The 22408-nt window shown below is 41.5% G+C and overlaps 2 protein-coding genes and 1 non-coding gene across 3 annotated transcripts; 1 reads left to right on the top strand and 2 right to left on the bottom strand.

Annotated features, from left to right (window-relative positions):
* Positions 1-1477: 1477 nt before the first annotated feature.
* On the bottom strand, positions 1478-2431 carry OR2F1 (olfactory receptor family 2 subfamily F member 1). Its single transcript, NM_001390181.1, has one exon. The coding sequence runs from the start codon at positions 2429-2431 to the stop codon at positions 1478-1480; it is 954 nt and encodes a 317-aa protein (NP_001377110.1).
* Positions 2432-19832: 17401 nt separating this feature from the next.
* Positions 19833-19904, top strand: TRNAC-ACA (transfer RNA cysteine (anticodon ACA)). The gene has a single exon. It is a non-coding gene; the product is annotated as a tRNA-Cys (tRNA).
* Positions 19905-20766: 862 nt separating this feature from the next.
* OR2F2B (olfactory receptor family 2 subfamily F member 2B) lies at positions 20767-21720 on the bottom strand. The gene has a single exon (NM_001389778.1). It carries the CDS (start codon positions 21718-21720, stop codon positions 20767-20769), a length of 954 nt encoding a protein of 317 aa, NP_001376707.1.
* Between the last annotated feature and the right edge of the window lie 688 nt (positions 21721-22408).

The following is a 22408-nucleotide window of genomic DNA, read 5'->3' as shown; positions in this document are numbered from 1 at the left end:
GGGCACACAGGAGGAGATGGTTGGATGGCATCACTGACTCAATGGGCATGAGTTTGAGCAAACTCAGGGAGATAGTAAAGACAGGGAAGCCTGGTGTGCTTCAGAACATGGAGTCACAGAGAGTTGGACATGACTTAGTGACTGAACAACATTGCAAATTTTAGCATTGATAGTTTTAGGTAAACTTAATACATCAAATGGATTTTGGATTATATGAAACTTCAGTTTGTTTAAACACAGAGACTGTGGGACAACATGTTCACCAATGGGAAAACTACCCCTCAACTGATATGAAGAAAAGACAATGGAAGAAAGGACTATGAGATGTCTTCAAGGGGGTGAGGCCATGAGCTTCCATCATAATCTTTCTCCCCATTTCCTTTTCATTATCCCATGTACAATTACTTCTTCTGCCTCTTTCTCCTTATTTAGGCTGTCTCTCAGAGGTGAGGTCTATTCCAGACTATTCTAACCTCTGCAAATTTACAAAGAACAACTAGGGCCTACAGTGTGTGAGGAGGAGGGATGAGAGAAGGGGTTTATAAGGAGACTGGAGGCTGACATGGGCACAGCTGACTCAACTATCTTGATTCCCAAAATACATATTAACGTTGTCTTATCTTTTACTGCCTTTGCCTCAGGAATCTGTCCTTCCTTAGGTTAACTACATCTTTTGTTTTATGTATATGATTTCATATATTATATACTTATTTGTTTCTAAAATCGCAAAAAAAGAAATTATAGATGTTTCAGAAGTTGGATTGGTTAAACTTTTAAATGGTACCCTGTATATATGCAGTAAAATTTCTCTCAAACTGCACAGTATCAAAAAAAGAGCTTGAAACATAGCTTTCCGTGAACAGTAATAGCTTGGCATAGAAACACCTTCATTTATATCAGTGTAAAACAAGACCTTTAATTGATCCTCCCACTGAGTACCTCCAGCACTCAAAGGCTTTATGTCCGTATGTCATAAGTCCAGCACTAAACATTTTAACCAGTCTTTAAAGCAATACTCACCTAAGAACAATGACTCCCACAATTATTGGCACATACATTATTTTAAATAAGTCTAAAATGTGAAAATGGTTTTGTTTCCAATGTAAACAAAATAACCTTGTACAGTGTAAGAACCACTGGTCCAAAGTAAGATTTATGAAGAGACTCATGATTACAAGCAATATGACCAATCAAGATAGCAAATGACATTTTAAAAAATATTATCAGTTCACATGAATGGAGACCAAGCCAGTAGTAGAAGTTCTATTACCATAGTGCTTAATTTCTCTGAACATCCTGCTGTGACATAAAATGTTCCTGCATTAAATGCCTTAACCTAACTCCTCAGCTGCCTACCCAGCATAATCAGCACACATTTTGTCATCACATTCCTGGTTGCCAGGGTAATGCTTCATAGCAGAGTTAGTGGGAGAACACACAGGCAAAGCTCTCTTCTCCAAATGATGCTCATTATTCATTAAGCTGCTAGTTTCGATGTTAATCCAGATAATTGTCCTAGAAGCTTCTGCCAGGCCCCCTTCACCTCCTTATTCCTTAGACTGTAAATCATGGGGTTCAGCATGGGTGTCAAAATGGCGTAGAAGAGAGAGATCAGCTTCTCCTGAAGCACAGAAGGGCTGGGATTGGGCTGGATGTAAGTGAAAATGGCCATACCATAGCACAGGACAACCACTGTGAGGTGAGAGGCACAGGTGTGGAAGGCTTTCTTTCTCCCCTCTGTGGACTGGATCTTCAGGATGGTGGAGATGATCCTGATGTAGGACAGAAGGACCAGGCAGAAAGGCGTCATCAGCAAGACAATGCTAGAAACCATGATGGCCACCTCGTTGGAGGAGGTGTCCACACAGGCCAGCCTGACCACAGCTAAGAGTTCACAGGATATGTGATCAATATACTTGTTCGTGCACATAGGCAACTGAAAGGTGATGGTGGTCTGCACGAGAGAGTTGACAGAGCCACTGACCCAGGATGTGATGGCCAGCCTAGCACAGAGCCCTCCGTGCATGATGACCGAGTATCTCAGGGGGTCGCACACAGCCACATAGCGGTCATAGGCCATCACGGCCAGGAGAACAAACTCAATCCCACCCAGGCCCAGGGAGAGGAATAACTGGGCTGCACAGCTCACGTAGGGGATCCCTTTATGTTCCGCAAGAAAATGCACCAGCATCTGAGGAACGATGCTTGTGGCATAGGAGACATCAACAAGGGAGAGGTTGGTGAGAAAGAAATACATGGGAGTGTGGAGTCGGCTGTCCAGTCTGATCAGAAGAACAATGAGGACGTTCCCCAGCAGGGTCAGCAGGTAAGTGACTGAGAACAGGACGAAGAGAGCGACCTGAGTGGCCCAGTCACTGGACAGGCCAAGGAGAATGAATCCTCTCACCCAAGTCTGGTTATCTGCTCCCATGAAAAAAATGTAAGGATTAGTCTGCAGAGAGAGTCAGAAATAACAGAGTCTATTGAATTACAGAACCCTAAAAATCACTTCTATCAATATATACTGTATGAATTTGGGCACTCCTAGTCAGATGTTTCGGATTGCCCATGGGCCAAGATGACAGGCTGCCTCCTGATGTACGTGGTACCCATTCTGCAGCAGAGAACAGGCCAGTACCTTCATAGGACTTAATGTGGTCCTTGAGAGACCCAGTTAAAGCCTGAAGATGGTGTAGTACGATTTTAGGAGCTCCACATCTTTGCCAGCTTACCTCAGATTCTAGGACATGGGCAGGACAGTAGGTGACAATAAGTCTATCTTTAAACAGTGAAGAAAGGCTGGTGGGAAAGTTACAAAACTTACCTTAAATATGTCACCTAGGCCCATCATGGTATAATGATGGACTTATACATTTCTATTATAAAAGGAAACGTTGAAAAGAAGCAGGTGCTTGTGAAAATATCTGAAATCAGAGAATCTAGGTTTGACACCTGATTTTATTTATCAACTCTGTGATTTTTTGGTTCAGTGGCAAATTTTGTTTATGAGACTCACCAGGACATTTAAGCTCAAATGTAGGTAACTTACAGAGAAAGTACTTTGTAAACCGCTACTTGTAGTAGTACTACAGTAGCGTGAGTATTAGTTGTGGCACGATCTCTGCCTTGGGGTAAATAAAGTAGCAAGTATGATTTTCTCATGAACCCACCAGCCCTCCCCACCAACAATTCAGACACAGATAATACTAGAGGCAATTTTTAATAGCACTGAGGGCTTAGGAACAGTGTGTCCCTTTGAGAACCTGGGGACCATTTGTCTGACAGGCTTGTCTGTTTAGCCTCAGTGGGATACAATGGGATAGATGATTGTAATTGTATCTTGTTCTTTTCATTTTTCTCCTTTCAACTTGTAGCTGGTAAAGATCTACTGTTTTCTATCAGCTCAAAATTAAGGAGATGAGAATATGGATGGTTGACTTTTTATTTACAAGAGAGAAAGGGAAGCAAATGCCCAGCAACCTTTCTGTATTGTCAAAGGCAGAGAAGCAGGTATGAATTCGTGTAAACGTACAGAGGAATGAGGTTGACTTTTTGCTTTCTTTCATCCAGAAAGTGCTTTTTTCAGTAGAATTATATGCTATAATATCAATTTTGAATATTAATAAGAAGGCATTTACATTTTTAAGAATATTTTTTATAGGACTGATTCACTCGTATTATTTCTCCACGCCTGCCCAATTCACTAACTTTCCTTTTCTTTCAGTGCACAAAATAAAGCAGGAGATAAGGCATTAAGAGGGCTTGAGGGCAGAAACAGAGCTGCTTGTGTTATCGGCAAACCCTTAGGGGTTGGGGCAGGGTCTCTGAGCAGAAAACTGAATACTGTCTGAGCTTCAACTCTCTTACCTGTGTGAAAATTAATAAAGGAAAACCTTAACTAAGGAAGTTCAGATAGGAAGTCTCAAGCAGACCAGCAACATAAATTAGAGGATGAATCATCAATTACTAGGGCCCAGAGAAGAATTATCAATAGGAAAGAATCATCAATTGCGAACCTCAACAGGAAAAGATATACAAAATATACACATTGCATCTCCTTTTAGAAACCGACTACCCCAGCAACTCAGCCAGGGAGACACTGTCATCGCCCTGAATTCTCAAGTCTCTCCAAAAGACTTTGGTTCAAAACAATTCTTCCCAACACCCTCCTTTTTCTCTATAAGCTTCCTCTCCTTTGTTTGTGGTACGTAACAATGGCTTTTGCTACAGCATGCCCTGAATTCCAACTCCTCTTGCTCTTCCCAAATAAACCCATTTTGCTGGTAAAATAACTGCTTTGAGACTGAAAAGCTGTTAAAGGACAAAACAAAGCAAGTAGGTTTAGAAATGGCCATATGTTTCACGATTCAGATTTATACATTTTCCAGAATGTCTACACACCTGCTATCCTCTACTGCTCTGTCAAGACACTTTCCACACCATCCCTCACTTTGCTTCTCTTCATCATGGTCAGGCTGAAAAGAAACATCTACTTGCCTCAAAAAAGGCTGTCAAATATAATTCTGAAACTGCAAGAAAATATTTAACTTAAAAAAAATTGTGAACTGTTGTTGACTATATAGCAGACCTTCAGCAGAAAGTAGACATTTCTTTTTTTATTTTATTTTTTAATATAAATTTATTTATTTTAATTGGAGGTTAATTACCTCTTTTTCTACTAATTTGGCAAATTTCTATAAAGTCTCATCTTGGCTAGATGCTGGTGTTTCAAGATGAGTATTACACTTATCTGTGTTCAAGACCTAAGCCATCTGTAGAGGAAATGACACAAAACACGTCATCCTCACATCATTTTCCCCTCTGAGGTCTGTGCAAGCCACCTGGAGAACAGGCCAGCCAGTGACTCCCTGTGTTCCTCTAACTCATCCAGCACATCTCTCTACTATAGCTTGTGTCTCCTTACAAACACAAATGAGAGACTGGGTCGCCTCTCAGCACAGGTGTGAGCTTCAGAGTCTAATAGTTTCTGTTTTGAATTCATTCTCTTCCACTTCCTGAAGCAAGCCACTTGCCCTCTCTGAGTCTCATAATTCTCATCTATACAGCGTGGATAATATTGGCCTACCGAAAGGATCACTGGTGAAGTTAAGGAGCTGAAGATCCAGCATTGCTATCAGATCAGATCAGTCACTCAGTCATGTCCGACTCTTTGCGACCCCATGAATCGCAGCACGCCAGGCCTCCCTGTCCATCACCAACTCCCGGAGTTCACTCAGACTCACGTCCATTGAGTCGGTGATGCCATCTCATCCTCTATCGTCCCCTTCTCCTCCCACCCCCAATCCCTCCCAGCATCAGAGTCTTTTCCAATGAGTCAACTCTTCACATGAGGTGGCCAAAGTACTGGAGTTTCAGCTTTAGCATCATTCCTTCCAAAGAACTCCCAGGGCTGATCTCCTTCAGAATGGACTGGTTGGATCTCCTTGCAGTCCAAGGGACTCTCAAGAGTCTTCCCCAACACCACAGTTCAAAAGCATCAATTCTTCAGTGCTCAGCCTTCTTCACAGTCCAACTCTCACATCCATACATGACCACAGGAAAAACCATAGCCTTGACTAGATGAACCTTTGTTGGCAAAGTAATGTCTCTGCTTTTGAATATGCTATCTAGGTTGGTCAAAACTTTCCTTCCAAGGAGTAAGCATCTTTTAATTTCATGGCTGCAGTCACCATCTGTAGTGATTTTGGAGCCCAGAAAAATAAAGTCTGACACTGTTTCCACTGTTTCCCCATATATTTCCCATGAAGTGGTGGGACCGGATGCCATGATCTTAATTTTCTGAATGTTGAGCTTTAGGACAAATACCCACTACTTGTTTATGATAATTGATAGAAGCTTTGATTCCAGGCTTTCTCTCTCACATGATCTTATTCTGTCATTCAGCCTCTCTTTTGATCATTCTGGGGTCTTTCCTACTTCTGATAAACTCCTTTTCAACTTCATTATAAAAAATAAACAAACCTCTCAACATGGAGAGAGGAATCTTCACTATTTTCCATTTTAATTCTTTCTTTCACATCCAGCTTTCACACCGAGTTCTCAAATGATTGGTGTCCACTTGCCAGGTTCATTTTCTCAAAACATTCATTCTTTAAGACATGGAAATAGAGTTTTCACCTTAATTAATTCATGGAAACACTCATGGCCTTCTAGGCATCAAACCCAGAGACTTTCATTTCTTTTTCATTGCTAACTTTGAAGAACGTTAACTAATTCCTCTTTCTGACTTTTAACTCTTTCGCTTCTGATCTGATTTTCCTCCAATCTGTTATTTCTCATCTGCACACTTGGGTAAATCTCCTAAATTCTCCTACCCCAGTACTCTAAGAATGTTTCAAGTTTCTTGCTTACAATTTATACTCTTCTTTCTAGTTTTCCTTTCTGGAAGAGTTTGTGATTTCTGGGGCTTCCCCAGGGACTCAGACATTAAAGAATTTGCCTACAATGCAGGAGACCCGGTCCTATCCGTGTGTTAAGAAGATCCTCCGGAAGAGGGCATGCAGCCCACTCCAGTATTCTTGCCTAGAGAATCCCGTGGACAGAGGAGCCTGGTGAGTTGCAGTCCATTGGGTCGCAAAGAGGCAGCTGAATGGCTAACACTTTCACTTTCACATGCAGCTCACCCTCAGTTCCACATTTATCTCCTAGCATGTGTCTCAGTCACTTCAGTCATGCCCAACTCTTTCTCATGTACTACCTTGTCCACCCCATGGACTGTAGCCCACCAAGCTCCTCCGTCCATGGGATTTCCCAGGCAAGGGTACTGGAGTGGGTTGCATTCCCTTCTCCAGAGGATCTTCCTGACCCAGGGATGGAACCCAGGTCTCCTGCATTGCAGGCAGATTCTTTACCACTGACCCACTGGGGAAGCCCCTTTATCATCTAGACTTCCCTCCAAAGCTCCAGATGCTTTTCCCAACAGTTTAACAAATGTTTCACGAATGTCTCACCAACGTCTTGATTCCTCTCCCCACATGCTGTATTCATGTCCTTCCTGACTTCACGTCTAACAATGGAACTAAAGTGCACCCACTCTTCCAACATATCATGATTGATTTTTTTCTTCCTCCTCACTACTCCAGAGAATAAATCCTCATTTATTTAATCCTCAAATAAATCTTTGTTTTAATTACATATCTTCCAGCCTTCACTTAGTGTTCATTCACACTTATGTTTGCCCTCATCAATCTCACTTTATGAAGTGTAACAGCTTCTTTGTAAATTTCCCTGATGTAAGCTCTACCCACTCTACATATCCTACAGACTGCCTCCACATCAATGATGCAAAATACAAATTTATTCACGTCATTTTCATAGACAAACAGATCTATGATGCCTAAATGTGCACGGAATTAAGTTCATCCTGAGTAGAATCCCACACAATCCACAATCTTACCCTGTCTTATTCCTAAATTTCATTAGCTTATTAAAATAGCTGAAATATCTCTCATTCATATGTTACCTGATTATTTTTAACCCAAGACTACTATTCATTTTTAAACACCATGTCTTATTTCAAACTTATTAATATCCAAATGCACCTTTTATCCACAATCAGTGTAGCCCCTTCTGGGACTCATTATAGATAAAGAAAATAGAAATAACATCAGCATTTGGAAAGCCAAATTAAGGAGGAAATGTGTTCATTGGATGCTTCTAACACTTCCTGAGGTTTATACTGTCTCCATATTACTTTGTGGTCAGCTCCAATGGATTAGAGCTGAGTGTAGATCCTGGCCCACGGGGAGAATGAACTAGTGCCTGAGAACGTCCTTCATCCCTCACCACTCCTATCAGGAAGCCAAAGCATGGTCTTCTTAGCCCAGAGTAATTTGTGGAATATGTAGCTCTCTAAACACGTTTTTCATTGAGATCAAATAACTAAGAGAACAATCTGGAAATATTTGTCCATTTGCCTGTGTAAACAGAACAACAAAACTTCATAGTGCAGGGCTGGGCACACAACTGATATTCAAAACCAGAGTTAAACAGTGACCACAGTTCAGAGCCTGATCTATCTGGCTCTTCCTCCTGTAAAAGTTGTTTCCTTCTCAGTATTGTTTTAATTTTGGCTAATTCACATCTATTCCAGGTTCATAAAAGTGAAGTCGCTCAGTCGTGTCTGATCCTTTGCAACACATGGACTGCAGCCTCCCAGGCTCCTCCGTCCATGGGATTTTCCAGGCAAGAGTACTGGAGTGGGTTGCCATTTCCTTCTCCAGGGCATCTTCCCAACTCAGGGATTGAACCCGGGTCTCCCACATTGCAGGCAGATGCTTTACCCTCTAAGCCAAATGCCCCTTTAATAAAAAACAAAATCCTATTTTACATCTTTTGTGTCATATCATGCTCATACTCAACAAATCTCAAATCATATCTCTTCCTTTGTTTTGAGCTTTGCCATACTTATTAGGGTGAAAAGATTTCAGCATTCATAGTTTATATCTTCAATCCTCTAATCAGGTCAGTTCTATTTCTGACCCTATGGAAGCCTCTGTCTCCACATGACCCACTGAGGATATGTTAGAACTCTCACTCATTGATTAGTGCCAGACAAAACAAGCACGTCTCCTTCCATCTAGGTTTCTGTTGCTCTCTGAAGAGTACTTTCCCCAACAAGGTGATAGACCAGAGATTGGAGGGGTCGACACTCCTTGGCTCCTGTGCTAAGATCACCTGGGACTAGTTTAGTTTATGGGCTAAACTACTGGGAAGTTCACAGATGCACCAGAATTGGCTCAGACACAAAATAATGAGGTATAGCAGTGGCTAAATTAGCAATGTGGGCAAACAGATTCCCTTCAGGAGCCTTATGCTTTAGTTGTTAATTGCTGCCTCCACTCCAAAACCTCAAGGGCAGGGCCTTGGGGCTATGCTTCTTCTCCCTGTGCAATCCAGTCCTCCTCAGATTGCAATCCACTGAAGCCTTAGGTCATCTAAAAACTCACTGAAGCCAGTATTCTGATATTTTAGGATATTCTCCTACAGCCCAAACTGACTTTCTGCACTCAATCTCCTATCCTGGTGAGCAGTGACTAGGCCTGCGTTCACCTGGTGAAAAGCCAGTTAGCCTCTTCTACTCCATGACGACCTAATTTCTCCTTCTGGAGACAGAAGGGCTATTTTCATTCCCCTGAGATATATGCTGAGTTGGCTAAGCTGCCGTGAACACTGCATTTTGAGTGGACCTGAGTACACTGGTCATGATAACTGCAAAGTATAGAGAGACTTAAAACTCCAAATAAAATACACAACAATAGTTTTATGGTCTACATGGGAAAAAAAGGAAAAAGAGTATCCAAGTCCTTAAAACAGAGCTTACTTTCTAAACCTTTCCAAATTTTTGATAATCTATAAAAAGACTCAATGTAATTCTGACAGAATGCAGTCACATTATCATTCTCTGATATATTCTTTAGACAACATGCATCTGTTAAGTGAACCATTTATCCATTTATTTGTTCATCTACCAAGTCATATACCCAGTAATTCTTAACACCACCATTAACATAGCCATTTGTTTACCCAGCTGTCTATAACCAGCTTGATATTCACTTGTCCATTTGCTTAACTGCTAGTCCAACCATTTATGCATTCCCTCCCTCACATGCCCGGAGAAGGCAATGGCATCCCACTCCAGTACTCTTGCCTGGAAAATCCCATGGACGGAGGAGCCTGCTGCAGTCCACGGAGTTGCTAAGAGTCGGGTACGACTGAGCGACTTCACTTTCACTTTTCATTTTCACACATCGGAGAAGGAAATGGCAACCCACTCCAGTGTTCTTGCCTGGAGAATCCCAGAGGCGGGGGAGCCTGGTGGGCTGCCGTCTATGGGGTTGCACAGAGCCGGACACGACTGAAGTGACTTAGCAGCAGCAGCAGCCCTCACAAGCCACTTCATCTCTTTACCTAATATACATAAATTATTTGCCAGATCTTTTACTCACTCAGTGCATCATCCTTCTGCTCATCCACCTTCCATCATGTCCCCACGGCTTCTCTTTTACAGCATCCAGTGACTCTGAGAAAGATTATGTGATGTCCCAGGCAATAGAAAGGGAAAGTAGAGAGGCTTCTCAGTCCTCACTTGATTGTCTACACTCCAACAAAATTGACAGATAGGTTGCATATTTTTTTTCAGGAAAGTTGGAAAAATTCCATTACTGTGAGAGTTCTGAGTGCAGTATCCAGACCTTCATATCACCCCCATTTTTCTCCCCTCGTATGCAGACAACAGAGGCGAACTCCCAAATGCCAAGCTTCTAACAAAGACTCTCAGCTCTCTCAGCTCATGGGGTTATAGTCATACATGACTGAGTACAACAACAAAACTGAGTTAAGGAGCCTCCCAGGTGTTTCTGATAGAGTGAAACACTTTTCAGGTGTTTCTCAGAGATTAAAATTTAAGAACTACTGGATCTGTTCACTCTGTAGATCACTGTCACATTAATCTTTCACTACAGCACTTTATACTCTACAACTACTCACCTCACAACATTTGATCTAAAGTTTCCAATGAATTTAATCCCAGATCTCAATCATCTGAGAGAAAAAAATTTTTAAGTCAAACACAATCTAAGAGTTTTCCTGCTTCTCTCCCATGTGAGCCCCCATGATTCTAAAATTCTTGCTATTCCCCAAATGGGAAATGCTCTCTCTTCTAAGTGGAAAGTTTATTTCATAGTATCTACCTAGAAGTTGAAATAGTTCCTTCAAGAAGCATTTGTGACAGACACACTAATATATTATCATTGTTTAGGCTTGGGTTTGTAAGAAAGGCATGAACATAAATTATTTGCTCCAAATAATTTGATTAAGGTGCTTTGAGAAAACTGCTTTGTCTGCTTTAAAATTCCTTAGTTTGAAAATCATCATTTACCATTGTTCCTGTAAATTATCATCCACCTCCCCCACTTTTTACTTTATCTGTTAAAAATCCTGTTAAAAATTGAAAATATTAATACTCTGTTGCAGGATGTTCATAATAGGAAGGCTGTGTCTGTTGCAGGGAGGAGGGGCAGATATAATATACGAGAACTGTCAGTACTTTCTACTCAACTTTGTTGTGCATTTTAAAATGCTCTAAAAAAGAGTCTACTTAGATAAAGTAAAGTAACTGAGCTTGTTCTAGCTTTCACTTAGGTTGTAGAAAGCTGGAAAGAACATTGACTCTTTCCTAAAACAAGAGAAGTTTCGATAATCTACAAAATCATATCTTTGAAATCATCAGTAAAATGAGATTGCAGGGCAAACAAACAGCATGAAATCTAGGGAAAGATAGGTCCATCCAGAAAGAGATAGGATGTGAGCTCTTACTTACCTGGATGAGACCATGGAAGGAAAATAGGGCACCCCTCCCCCCAACTAGCCAGTGAAAATTGCTTTACCAAACTGCTGAAGTTCGTGTGGGGTACTGTGAGCATAGAATGGCTGAGAATCATGGCAAAAAGAGAAGTTCCCACAAATTCTCAATATTTTCTCCATAAACTTAGAACTGTCCTCCCAAGAATATTTGGGGAAAAGTAGAAACCAGAGAAAACTTTCTTCCTATGGTAGGTCAAGGAGAAGGCAGCTGCAGCCTCTGCAGTGAGCAGAAAGAGCTCTCCAACCACCAAATCATCTCCATTATGGAACAAAAGCCTGAAGCCACCGGGGGAAGGACTACAATCCCTGTTTTCCTCAGAGACAGTTGAAGATTCATTAAAGAGGAAACCAGAAAAATAAATAAATAAATTCCCATGTTGGGGGTCCTTGGGACAGGAAGCTACTCTGTGTTCAGATCATGAGCCATCTATCTTCTTACTCTGTAGAAGTGGCAAGACTACTTATATCTTACAATGAACAATGTTAGATTTCGTGATCTCTGGAGAAGAAGATTTAGCTTCGGAACCAGGAACCAGGCTTGATCATTCAAGAGCTTTTGTGTAGCAGAGTTTTATTAAAGTAAGAAGAGGGACAGAGAAAGTTTCTAACATAGACATCAGAAGGGGGACGGAGAATGCGCCCCTTGCTAGTGTTAGAAAGGGAGTTACACACTTTTTTAAATTGGTTATTACAGTTAATCAAAAGAATGTCTCAAGATTGTAAAAAATTTACCAGACCCACTCCCACAATTTACGTTTTAGGATAACAGGTTTAGAACTTAACAATAGAAAGATCCTAAAAGACCCATTCCTATAATATCTCTCTTGAATCTTGAAGTTGCCCTGTCTTGTCCAACTCTTTGCAATCCCATGGACTGTAGCCTACAAGGCTCCCCCATTCATGGAATTTTCCAGGCAAGAGTACTGGAGTGGGTTGCCATTTCCTTTTCCAGAGGATCTTCCCAACCCAGGGATCAAACCCAGGTTTCCCACACTGCAGTCAGATGCTTTACTGTCTGAGCCACCAGGGAAGCCCTCCCATAATGTACATTCTAAAATACCAGGATTAGTCAGAAGGTTCTTGTTAAGGAGAAACAAGTCCTCAAGCAAGATACATCGTTATATTGACTAAGACAAAGCAATGTAGAAAAGAAAGTTTGTCCTTTTCTCGTTGAGAGCCCCAGACCCCTTTTGCCTTCTCTAGGACTCCAGACCCCTTTCTCCTCCTCAGGAACCCTGGACTTCTTATCAAGCTACCTAGGAATTGACTCGGAGAAGGCAATGGCACCCCACTCCAGTACTCTTGCCTGGAAAATCCCATGGATGGAGGAGCCTGGTAGGCTGCACTCCATGGGGTCGCTAAGAGTTGGGCATGTCTGAGCGACTTCACTTTCACTTTTCACTTTCATGCATTGGAGAAGGAAATGGCAACCCACTCCAGTATTCTTGCCTGGAGAATCCCGGGGACAGAGGAGCCTAGTGGGCTGCCGTCTATGGGGTCGCACAGAGTCACGACTGAAGCGACTTAGCAGCAGCAGCAGGAATTGACTCTCTCACCGTTAAGAAAGCCCCAACCCTGAGACACGGGGACAAAGGATGTGCCTAAGTCTGAGACAGATCCTGGACAACAGAGAGTTGCCCCTCCGTCACCAAACTAGCAACAACTGAGAAACAAGTAACAGCAGTGTACCACAGGTTAGACATGGGGAAGACATTCTGGATGGGCAGTCTTATAGGGTAACTTAAGACAAAGGGAGGAACAGGGACACTTGGAAAAACCCTCCAGTGACTGAATGTCCCACAAGCTTAAAACTCAACATTCAAAAAACTAAGATCATGGCATCTGATCCCATGACTTCACAGCAAATAGATGGAGAAACAATGGAAACAGTGACAGGCTTCATCTTCTTGGGCTCTAAAATCACTGCGATGGTGACTGCAGCCATGAAATTAAAGATGCTTGCTCCTTGGAAGAAGAGCTATGACCAACCTAGACAGCAAATTAAAAAGCAGAGATATTATTTTGCCAACAAAGGTCCATCTAGTCAAAGCTATGGTTTTTTCCAGTAGTCATGTATGGATGTGAGAATTGGATTATAAAGAAAGTTGAACGCTGAAGAATTGATGCTTGAACTGTGGTGTTGGAGAAGCCTCTTGAGAGTCCCTTGGACTGCAAGGAGATCCAACCAGTCCATCCTAAAGGAAATCAGTCCCAAGTATTCATTGGAAGGACTGATGCTGAAGCTGAAACTCCAATATTTTGGCCACCTGATGTGAAGAACTGACTCACTGGAAAAGACCTTGATGTTGGGAAAGGTTGAAGGCAGGAGGAGAAGGGGATGACAGAGGATGAGATGGCTAGATGGTATCACCAACTAGATGGACATGAGTTTGAGCAAGCTGTGGGAGTTGGTGATGGACAAGGAAGACTGGTGTGCTGCAGTCCATCGAGTCACAAAGAGTTGGACATGACTGACTGACTAAACTGAACTGAATAATAGAAAAAATTGAATTTGTTGTTGTGCTAAGTTTAACCTTAACAACACAAAACTCAAACTCAGCTCTACCCATGACTACATTGATTCCCACAGTCTTCACAACACAAGACTACAGGATAAACAGTACAGATGTGTCCATTTCAAAGTATAATACTATTTATCTCATTGTACACACAAAATGCCCGGGTGCCAGTCAAAATTAAAGGTCAGAGAAAAAGACAAGGAAAATCATACTGTACTGAACAAAGAAATTTAAAAACCAGAATTAGATATACTTGGATTATAGGAACTACCACACAGGGGTTAAAGTAACGCTCATAAAGAAGTAAAGGGTCTAGTGGAACACATGGATGTTTTCATAAACGCTTGAGTAATTTCAGTAGAGAATTGAAAACTATGTGGAGGAATTAAATGGAAATGCTAAACAGAAGAGACACAGTCACAGAAACAAAGATTCCTTATGCATAGCCTTCAGAGAGCCAAGAAACAATCAGTAAGGGTAAATAAACCAGAAAAATCAGCAAAACTGAAGCACAAAGAGAAAAAAATATACAATGATAAAAAGAGTCCAGAGCCTCCCAGGGCTGTAAGATAAGAAAACACTCTAACATACATGAAATTGGAAAATCCCAACAGAAAACAGAGACAGAAGTACAAGAAAATACTAAAGAGATAATGGCTCGGGGGGAGGGGGGAAATGGATGAAATCAAAGCACAAATCCAAGAAACTCAGCCGAATAGGATAACTAAAAAAATAAAAACATAAACACAAGACATTTTAATTGTATACAAGCCAAAAATAGAGTGAAATCACTGAAGGTAGCCAGAGATAAAAGATACCCCACATAGCGAAGACAAAGATCTAAATTAAAATGGAATTCTTCTCAGAAACTGTGCAAGGCAGAAAATACGTGAATGACATCTTCAGAGCCCGGGAGGGGTGGTGTGGAGGATGTCAACAAAGAATTTTATATGAAGAACAAATTTTATATGAAGGATGTCAACAAAGAATTTTATATGAAGAACAAATTTTATATGAAGAACAAATTTTATATGAAGAACAAAAAAGAAAAATTTTGAATGAAGGAAAAAATGTAGTTACTTTAAGACAAACAAAATGAATGAGTACATTTCTAGCAGTCCTAGGTCACAAGGAATGTTGATGGAATTCTTCAGACTTTCTTGAAGACATTATTACCATTATAAACCAGGAAATGTAAAAAAGGGGATTGTATATTGCATCATATCAGAAAGTGTGGGAGCTACTGAAGATTACTAGGGTCATGTGGAAAAATTTTGTCCAATCTGAAAAGATTCTGTGATACGCTGAGTATTGACTGACCCCCTGAAGATGTCTTTGTCCTGATTCTCAGAATGTGTGAATATGCTGCCTTTTACGTTAAAACTTACACGTGTTTTAAATTAAGGATCTTAAAGTGGAGACTATCCCAGATAATCTTAGTGGTCCCATGTAGTAAGAAGCATCCTTAAGAGAGCACAGTGATGGGAGCAGAGACATAAGAAAAGGTGTAAAAAATGGAGGCAGAGGGTCAGACTCAGAGAGGTTTTCTGGGCTGCTGACGGTGAAGCTGGGAAAAGGGGTGGCAAGCAAAGAAGTGGAGGCTGGTGAAGGCAAGAGGGGCATGGGATGAGGAGTAGAGAAGACTCTCAAGTATATCAACCAGACAAAGAAATGAGGAGCAGCATCTTCAGAAATTCTCCTTCTTGAACTGTCATGCGTATATTTGACATGTGTATACTTGTATTTTTCACTAATTTTCTCCTTTCATCACACCCCCCTACCATTTTATATAGTGTGTTTTCATGGTGGTAAATTTTGCACTTTACTCCACAATTTATAGAACATGCATATATAGGATTATAACATGTTAGAGGAGGTGGTGGATCCACAGAAAACTCTAATCGAAGAAAACAGGAAATATTCCTCTGAAATGTCTTTTATCATGTGATTTTACTTTTCTCTTTGTCCATTGCCACAACCTGAGTACAGATTCATTTTATGTCTCAGTAGGGTCACTAGAGCAGGCCCCTAGATGGTCTCCTGGTCTCTCATCTTTTCTCCTTTGACTCTTTTGCAAAAATGATGATTCAAAAATGTAAATTTTATCAAGCCATGTCTCTGCTTAAAAACCTCTACTAGCTGCCATTGCTCTCAATAAAGTTGAAAGTCAATGTGGCATCGGTGCCCTCCATACTCTGACCCCTCATGACCTGCTGCACCCTCACTATGGCTTCAACTTTCTCTGCCCTGCAGGTGAGGCTTTGGGACATTTCTGAACTTCCCTGCTCTCCCAGTTCTGAGACTCTCACAGGTTGTCTGCATCCTTGTATGGATTGTTGTCCTCTGAGTAACTTTTCCTCACTTATCTGGTCTCTAACTGGACCTGTTCTGGTCCGTTGATACAGAAGACTCCTGAAATCACCCCTGGAGACTTGCTTTCTCTGTGACACTTATTACACTGTATTTGTTTCATCATCTGTCATCTTTGCTCTAGGACCATGTTACTGCCAGAAAGGCATAATGTTGATTATTGTGTCTCAAAAACAGTTCGTGATCATACACACAGTATGCACTTCATTCAGTTCAGTTTAGTTCAGTCGCTCAGTCCTGTGCGACTCTTTGCGACCCTATGAACTGCAGCACGCCAGGCCTCCCTGTCCATCACCAACTCCCGGAGTTCACCCAGACTCACGTCCAACGAGTCAGTGATGCCATTCAGCCATCTCATCCTCTGTCGTCACCTTCTCCTCCTGCCCCCAATCCCTCCCAGCATCAGAGTCTTTTCCAATGAGTCAACTCTTCGCATGAGGTGGCCAAAGTACTAGAGCTTCAGCTTCAGCATCAGTCCTTCCAAAGAACACCCAGGGCTGATTTCCTTTAGAATGGACTGGTTGGATCTCCTTGCAGTCCAAGGGACTCTCAAGGGTCTTCTCCAACACCACAGTTCAAAAGCATCAATTCTTCGGTGCTCAGCTTTCTTCACAGTCCAACTTACATCCATACATGACCACAGGAAAAACCATAGCCTTGACTAGACGGACCTTTGTTGGCAAAGTAATGTCTCTGCTTTTGAATATGCTGTCTAAGTTGCTCATAACTTTCCTTCCAAGGAGTAAGCATCTTTTAATTTCATGGCTGCAATCACCATCTGCAGTGATTTTGGAGCCCAAAAAACTTAAGTCTGACACTGTTTCCACTATTTCCCCATCTATTTGCCATGAAGTGATGGGACCAGATGCCATGATCTTCATTTTCTGAATGTTGAGCTTTAAAAGCCAACTTTTTCACTCTCCTCTTTCACTTTCATCAAGAGGCTTTTGAGTTCCTCTTCACTTTCTGCCATAAGGGTGGTGTCATCTGCATATCTGGGGTTATTGATATTTCTCCTGGTAATCTTGATTCCAGCTTGTGCTTCTTCCAGCCCAGCATTTCTCATGATGTACTCTGCATATAAGTTAAACAAGCAGGGTGACAATATACAGGTAACAATATACAGTACCTTGACGTACTCCTTTTCCTATTTAGAACCAGTCTGTTGTTCCATGTCCAGTTCTGACTGTTGCCTCCTGACCTGCATATAGGTTTCTCAAGAAGCAGGTCAGGTGGTCTGGTATTCCCATCTCTTTCAGAATTTTCCACAGTTTATTGTGATCCACACAGTCAAAGGCTTTGGCATAGTCAATAAAGCAGAAATAGATGTTTTTCTGGAGCTCTCTTGCTTTTTTCATGATCCAGTGGATGTTGGAAATTTGATCTCTGGTTCCTCTGCCTTTTCTAAAACCAGCTTGAACATCTGGAAGTTCACGGTTCACGTATTGCTGAAGCCTGGCTTGGAGAATTTTGAGCATTACTTTACTGGTGTGTGAGATGAGTGCAATGTGTGGTAGTTTGAGCATTCTTTGGCATTGCCTTTCTTTGGGATTGGAATGAAAATGGACCTTTTCCAGTCCTGTGGCCACTGCTGAGTGTTCCAAATTTGCTGGCATATTGAGTGCATCACTTTCACAGCATCATCTTTCAGGATTTGAAAGAGCTCAACTGGAACTCCATCACCTCCACTAGCTTTGTTTGTAGTGATGCTTTCTAAGGCCCACTTGACTTCACATTCCAGGATGTCTGGCTCTAGGTGAGTGATCACCATCGTGATTATCTTGGCCATGAAGCTCTTTTTTGTACAGTTCTTCTGTGTATTCTTGCCACCTCTTCTTAATATCTTCTGCTTCTGTTAGGTCCATACCATTTCTGTCCTTTATCAAGCCTATCTTTGCATGAAATATTCCCTTGGTATCTCTAATTTTCTTGAAGAGATCTCTAGTCTTTCCCATTCTATTGTTTTCCTCTATTTCTTTGCATTGATCACTGAGGAAGGCTTTCTTATCTTTCCTTGCTATTCTTTGGAACTCTGCATTCAGATGCTTATATCTTTCCTTTTCTCCTTTGCTTTTCGCTTCTCTTCTTTTCACAGCTATTTGTAAGCCCTCCTCAGACAGTCATTTTGCTTTTTTGCATTTCTTTTTCTTGGGGATGGTCTTGATCCCTGTCTCCTGTACAATGTCACGAACTTCCATCCATAGCTCATCAGGCACTCTATCTATCAGATCTAGTCCCTTAAATCTATTTCTCACTTCCACTGTATAATCATAAGGGATTTGATTTAGGTCATACCTGAATGGTCTAGTGGTTTTCCCCACTTTCTTCAATTTCAGTCTGAATTTGGCAATAAGGAGTTCATGGTCTGAGCCACAGTCAGCTCCTGGTCTTGTTTTTGCTAACTGTATAGAGCTTCTCCATCTTTGGAGGCAAAGAATATAATCAATCTGATTTTGGTGTTGACCATCTGGTGATGTCCGTGTATAGAGTCTTCTCTTGTGTTGTTGGAAGAGGGTGTTTGTTATGACCAGTGCATTCTCTCGGCAAAACTCTATCAGCCTTTGCCCTGTTTCATTCTGTACTCCAAGGCCAAATTTGCCTGTTACTCCAGGTGTTTCTTGACTTCCTACTTTTGCATTCCAGTCCCCTATAATGAAAAGGACATCTTTTTTGGATGTTAGTTCTAGAAGGTCTTGTAGGTCTTCATAGAACCGTTCAACTTCAGCTTCTTCGGTGTTACTGGTAGGGGCATAGGCTTGGATTACCGTGATATTGAATGGTTTGCCTTGGAAACGAAAGAGATCATTCTGTCATTTTTGAGATTGCATCCAAGTACTGCATTTCAGACTCTTTTGTTGACCGTGATGGCTACTCCATTTCTTCTATTAACATTCCTTAATTAACAGCAAGAGAGCTTTAGCCCACTAATATTGACATGTTTGGGGATGCTTGCCTAAAACACATTTATAGGTCTAAATTACTTTATGTAAAATTCTATATTGAATGGGCCTTCAACTCTGCTAGAGCACTGGGATTTGTCCACAAGTGGAAGAACTGCTTATCACCTGACTTAAAGAAGAGACAAGGGAAGAAAGGACTTTGAGATGTCTTCAAGGAAGTGTGAAGATGAGCTGCTGCCATATTCTTTCTCCCCTTCCCCTTCTTAATCTCTTATACAATTACTTCTTCCCTGCCTTTACTTTATTTAGGCTTTCTGTCAGAGGTGAGGCCTACTCCAGACTATTCTAAACCCAGCAGATTTATAACTAGGGCTCTGCAGTGTGTGAGGAGGAGCGATGAGAGAAAGGGTTTATACTGAGACTGGAGGCTGACATGGGCACAGTTGACTCAACTATCTTGATTCCCAAACTAAATGTGTCTTACTTTATATTAGTTGTGTTTGAGGAATCTGTCTTTTCATAGATAAACTACATCTTTGGTATCTTACACAATATTTCAAATATTACATGCTAATTTTATATCTAAACCTAGAGAAAGAATCAGATTCTTTGTTCAGAGATTGGACAGTTTTAATATATGAATGGTACCCCTTAGGCTTCCCTGGTGGCTCAGATGGTAAAGCGTCTGCCTACAATGCGGGAGACCCAGGTTCGATCCCTGGTTCGGGAAGATCCTCTGGAGAAGGAAATGGCAACCCACTCCAGTACTCCTGCCTGGAAAATCCCATGGACAGAGGAACCTGGTGGGCTACAGTCCATGGGGTCACAAAGAGTCGGACACGACTGATCGACTTCACTTGGCTTTGCTTTCACCCCTTAGGTATGCATTAAAATTCCTCTTAAATTGTTTGTATAATATCAAGGAGAGGTTAAAACTTAGCATCTCCTTGGTCAGTAATAGCCATGTGTACAAACACCTTTACTTACATCCTTTCTGTGTAAAAGACCTTTCGTTGATTCTTCCACTCAGTTACCCCCAGCACTCAGACAAGGCTTTATGTCCACATGTCAGAGGCTCTGCATAAAACATTTTAATCAGCCTTGATGACAACATTCACCTCAGAATAGCGATTTACAAAATTTCTACATGTGGACACATACTCCATGCGTTATTTTCAGTAAGTCTAAAATGTGAAAATGCTTTTGTTCCAAATGGAAACATAATAACCTTCTACAAAATTTAGATGAATAAGAACAACTGGTCCAAAGCAAGATCTATTAATAGATCCATGATTACAAAAATATGATATTTCACAATAACAAATTATTTTTTGCATTAATTTTGGGTTAAGTGAATGGAGATTAAGTGTGGGAAGTTCTATCACAGCAGTGCTTAATTTCTCTGAACATCCTGCTGTGACATAAAAACACCCTTACATCCCACACTTCAACCGAACCACTCAGCCTCCTACCCAGCATCACCAGTACATGTTCCATCATCACCTTCCTGGTTGCCAGGGCAATGCAGTTAATTCTTCATATCAGAATTAAGTGACAGGCAAAGCTCTTTTTCTCTAAGTAATGCTCATAATTCAAGTTCCCAATTTTGACATTAATCCAGATAATTGTCCTAGAAGCTTCTGCCAGGCCCCCTTCACCTCCTTGTTCCTTAGACTGTAAATCATGGGGTTCAGCACAGGCATCAAAATGGCATAGAAGACAGAGATCAGCTTCTCCTGAAGCACAGAAGGGCTGGAATTGGGCTGGATGTAAGTGAAAATGGTCATGCCATAGCACAAGAAAACCACTGTGAGGTGAGAGGCACAGGTGTGGAAGGCTTTCTTTCTCCCCTCTGTGGACTGGATCTTCAGGATGGTGGAGATGATCCTGATGTAGGACAGGAGAACCAGGCAGAAAGGTGTCATCAGCAACACAATACTAGAAACCATGATGGCCACCTCATTGGAGGAGGTGTCCACACAGGCCAGCCTGACCACAGCTAGGATTTCACAGGATATGTGATCAATATACTTGTTCGTGCACATAGGCAACTGAAAGGTGATGGTGGTCTGCACGAGAGAGTTGACAGAGCCACTGACCCAGGATGTGATGGCCAGCCTAGCACAGAGCCCTCCGTGCATGATGACCGAGTATCTCAGGGGGTCGCACACAGCCACATAGCGGTCATAGGCCATCATGGCCAGGAGAACAAACTCAATCCCACCCAGGCCCAGGGAGAAGAATAACTGGGCTGCACAGCTGACATAGGGGATCCCTTTATGCTCCGCAAGAAAATGCACCAGCATCTGAGGAACGATGCTTGTGGCATAGGAGACATCAACAAGGGAGAGGTTGGTGAGAAAGAAATACATGGGAGTGTGGAGTCGGCTGTCCAGTCTGATCAGAAGAACAATGAGGACGTTCCCCAGCAGGGTCAGCAGGTAAGTGACTGAGAACAAGACGAAGAGAGTGACCTGAGTGTCCCAGTCATTGGACAGGCCGAGGAGAATGAATTCTCTCACCCAAGTCTGGTTATTTGCTCCCATTAAAAAAATGTGAGGTTATTAATCTGCAGAAAGAGACAAAAATTGTAGAAGCTGTTGAATTAACTATAAGAATAACTTCTTAAAAGAATGCATACTGTATTCAACCTTCCAGCCTTAGCCAGATGTTTTAGAGTGTTTTCGGCCAAGATGTCAGGCCTGATTCTGGTATGCATTATATCTACTTCACGCAAGTAATGCAAACCATTGCCTTCTAAAGTATAGAGTGGTCTGAGGGAGTTCTTCATAGCCTGGCAATAATGCAGTGCAGTTTTATATCCTTCCAATTTACACTAGTTTCCAGGACAAGAGGGGATGGTAAGTGACAATGAGAGGTAAGTTGATAAACAATGTTGATAACCCTACATAAATCTGCATGAGGAAATGAATAAATAACCTACCAAAAAAAAAAAAAAAGATTCAGAAGTGGCACATGGATAGTACAAAGCAGGCTAGTGTCTCATGGAGAGATCTGAAGTTAAATCTTGTTTTCATGAACTTACCAGATGTGTGATTGGGTTAGAGATTTAAACTTTTATGTAGAGAATGTGATCATATTTTATAATTAGTATGTGTATTTAAGGTCAAATGTAAATAATTCATGAGGAAGTTACTTTTTGAACTATTACTGGTGGCAGGACTTTAACAGAATAGGTACTAGTTGTAATCTAAGCTCCTCCCTTGGAGAGAA

This window comes from Bos taurus, chromosome 4, assembly GCF_002263795.3.
Source record: "Bos taurus isolate L1 Dominette 01449 registration number 42190680 breed Hereford chromosome 4, ARS-UCD2.0, whole genome shotgun sequence".
NCBI classification, from domain to species: Eukaryota; Metazoa; Chordata; class Mammalia; order Artiodactyla; family Bovidae; genus Bos; species Bos taurus.
The sequence above is the reverse complement of the archived record's forward strand: the minus strand, read 5'-3'. Positions and strand labels throughout refer to the sequence as shown.

Bases quoted from the DNA above. Each gene is read 5' to 3' on its own strand.
- OR2F2B (NM_001389778.1), bottom strand. From the start codon at position 21,720: ATGGGAGCAAATAACCAGACTTGGGTGAGAGAATTCATTCTCCTCGGC.
- OR2F1 (NM_001390181.1), bottom strand. From the start codon at position 2,431: ATGGGAGCAGATAACCAGACTTGGGTGAGAGGATTCATTCTCCTTGGC.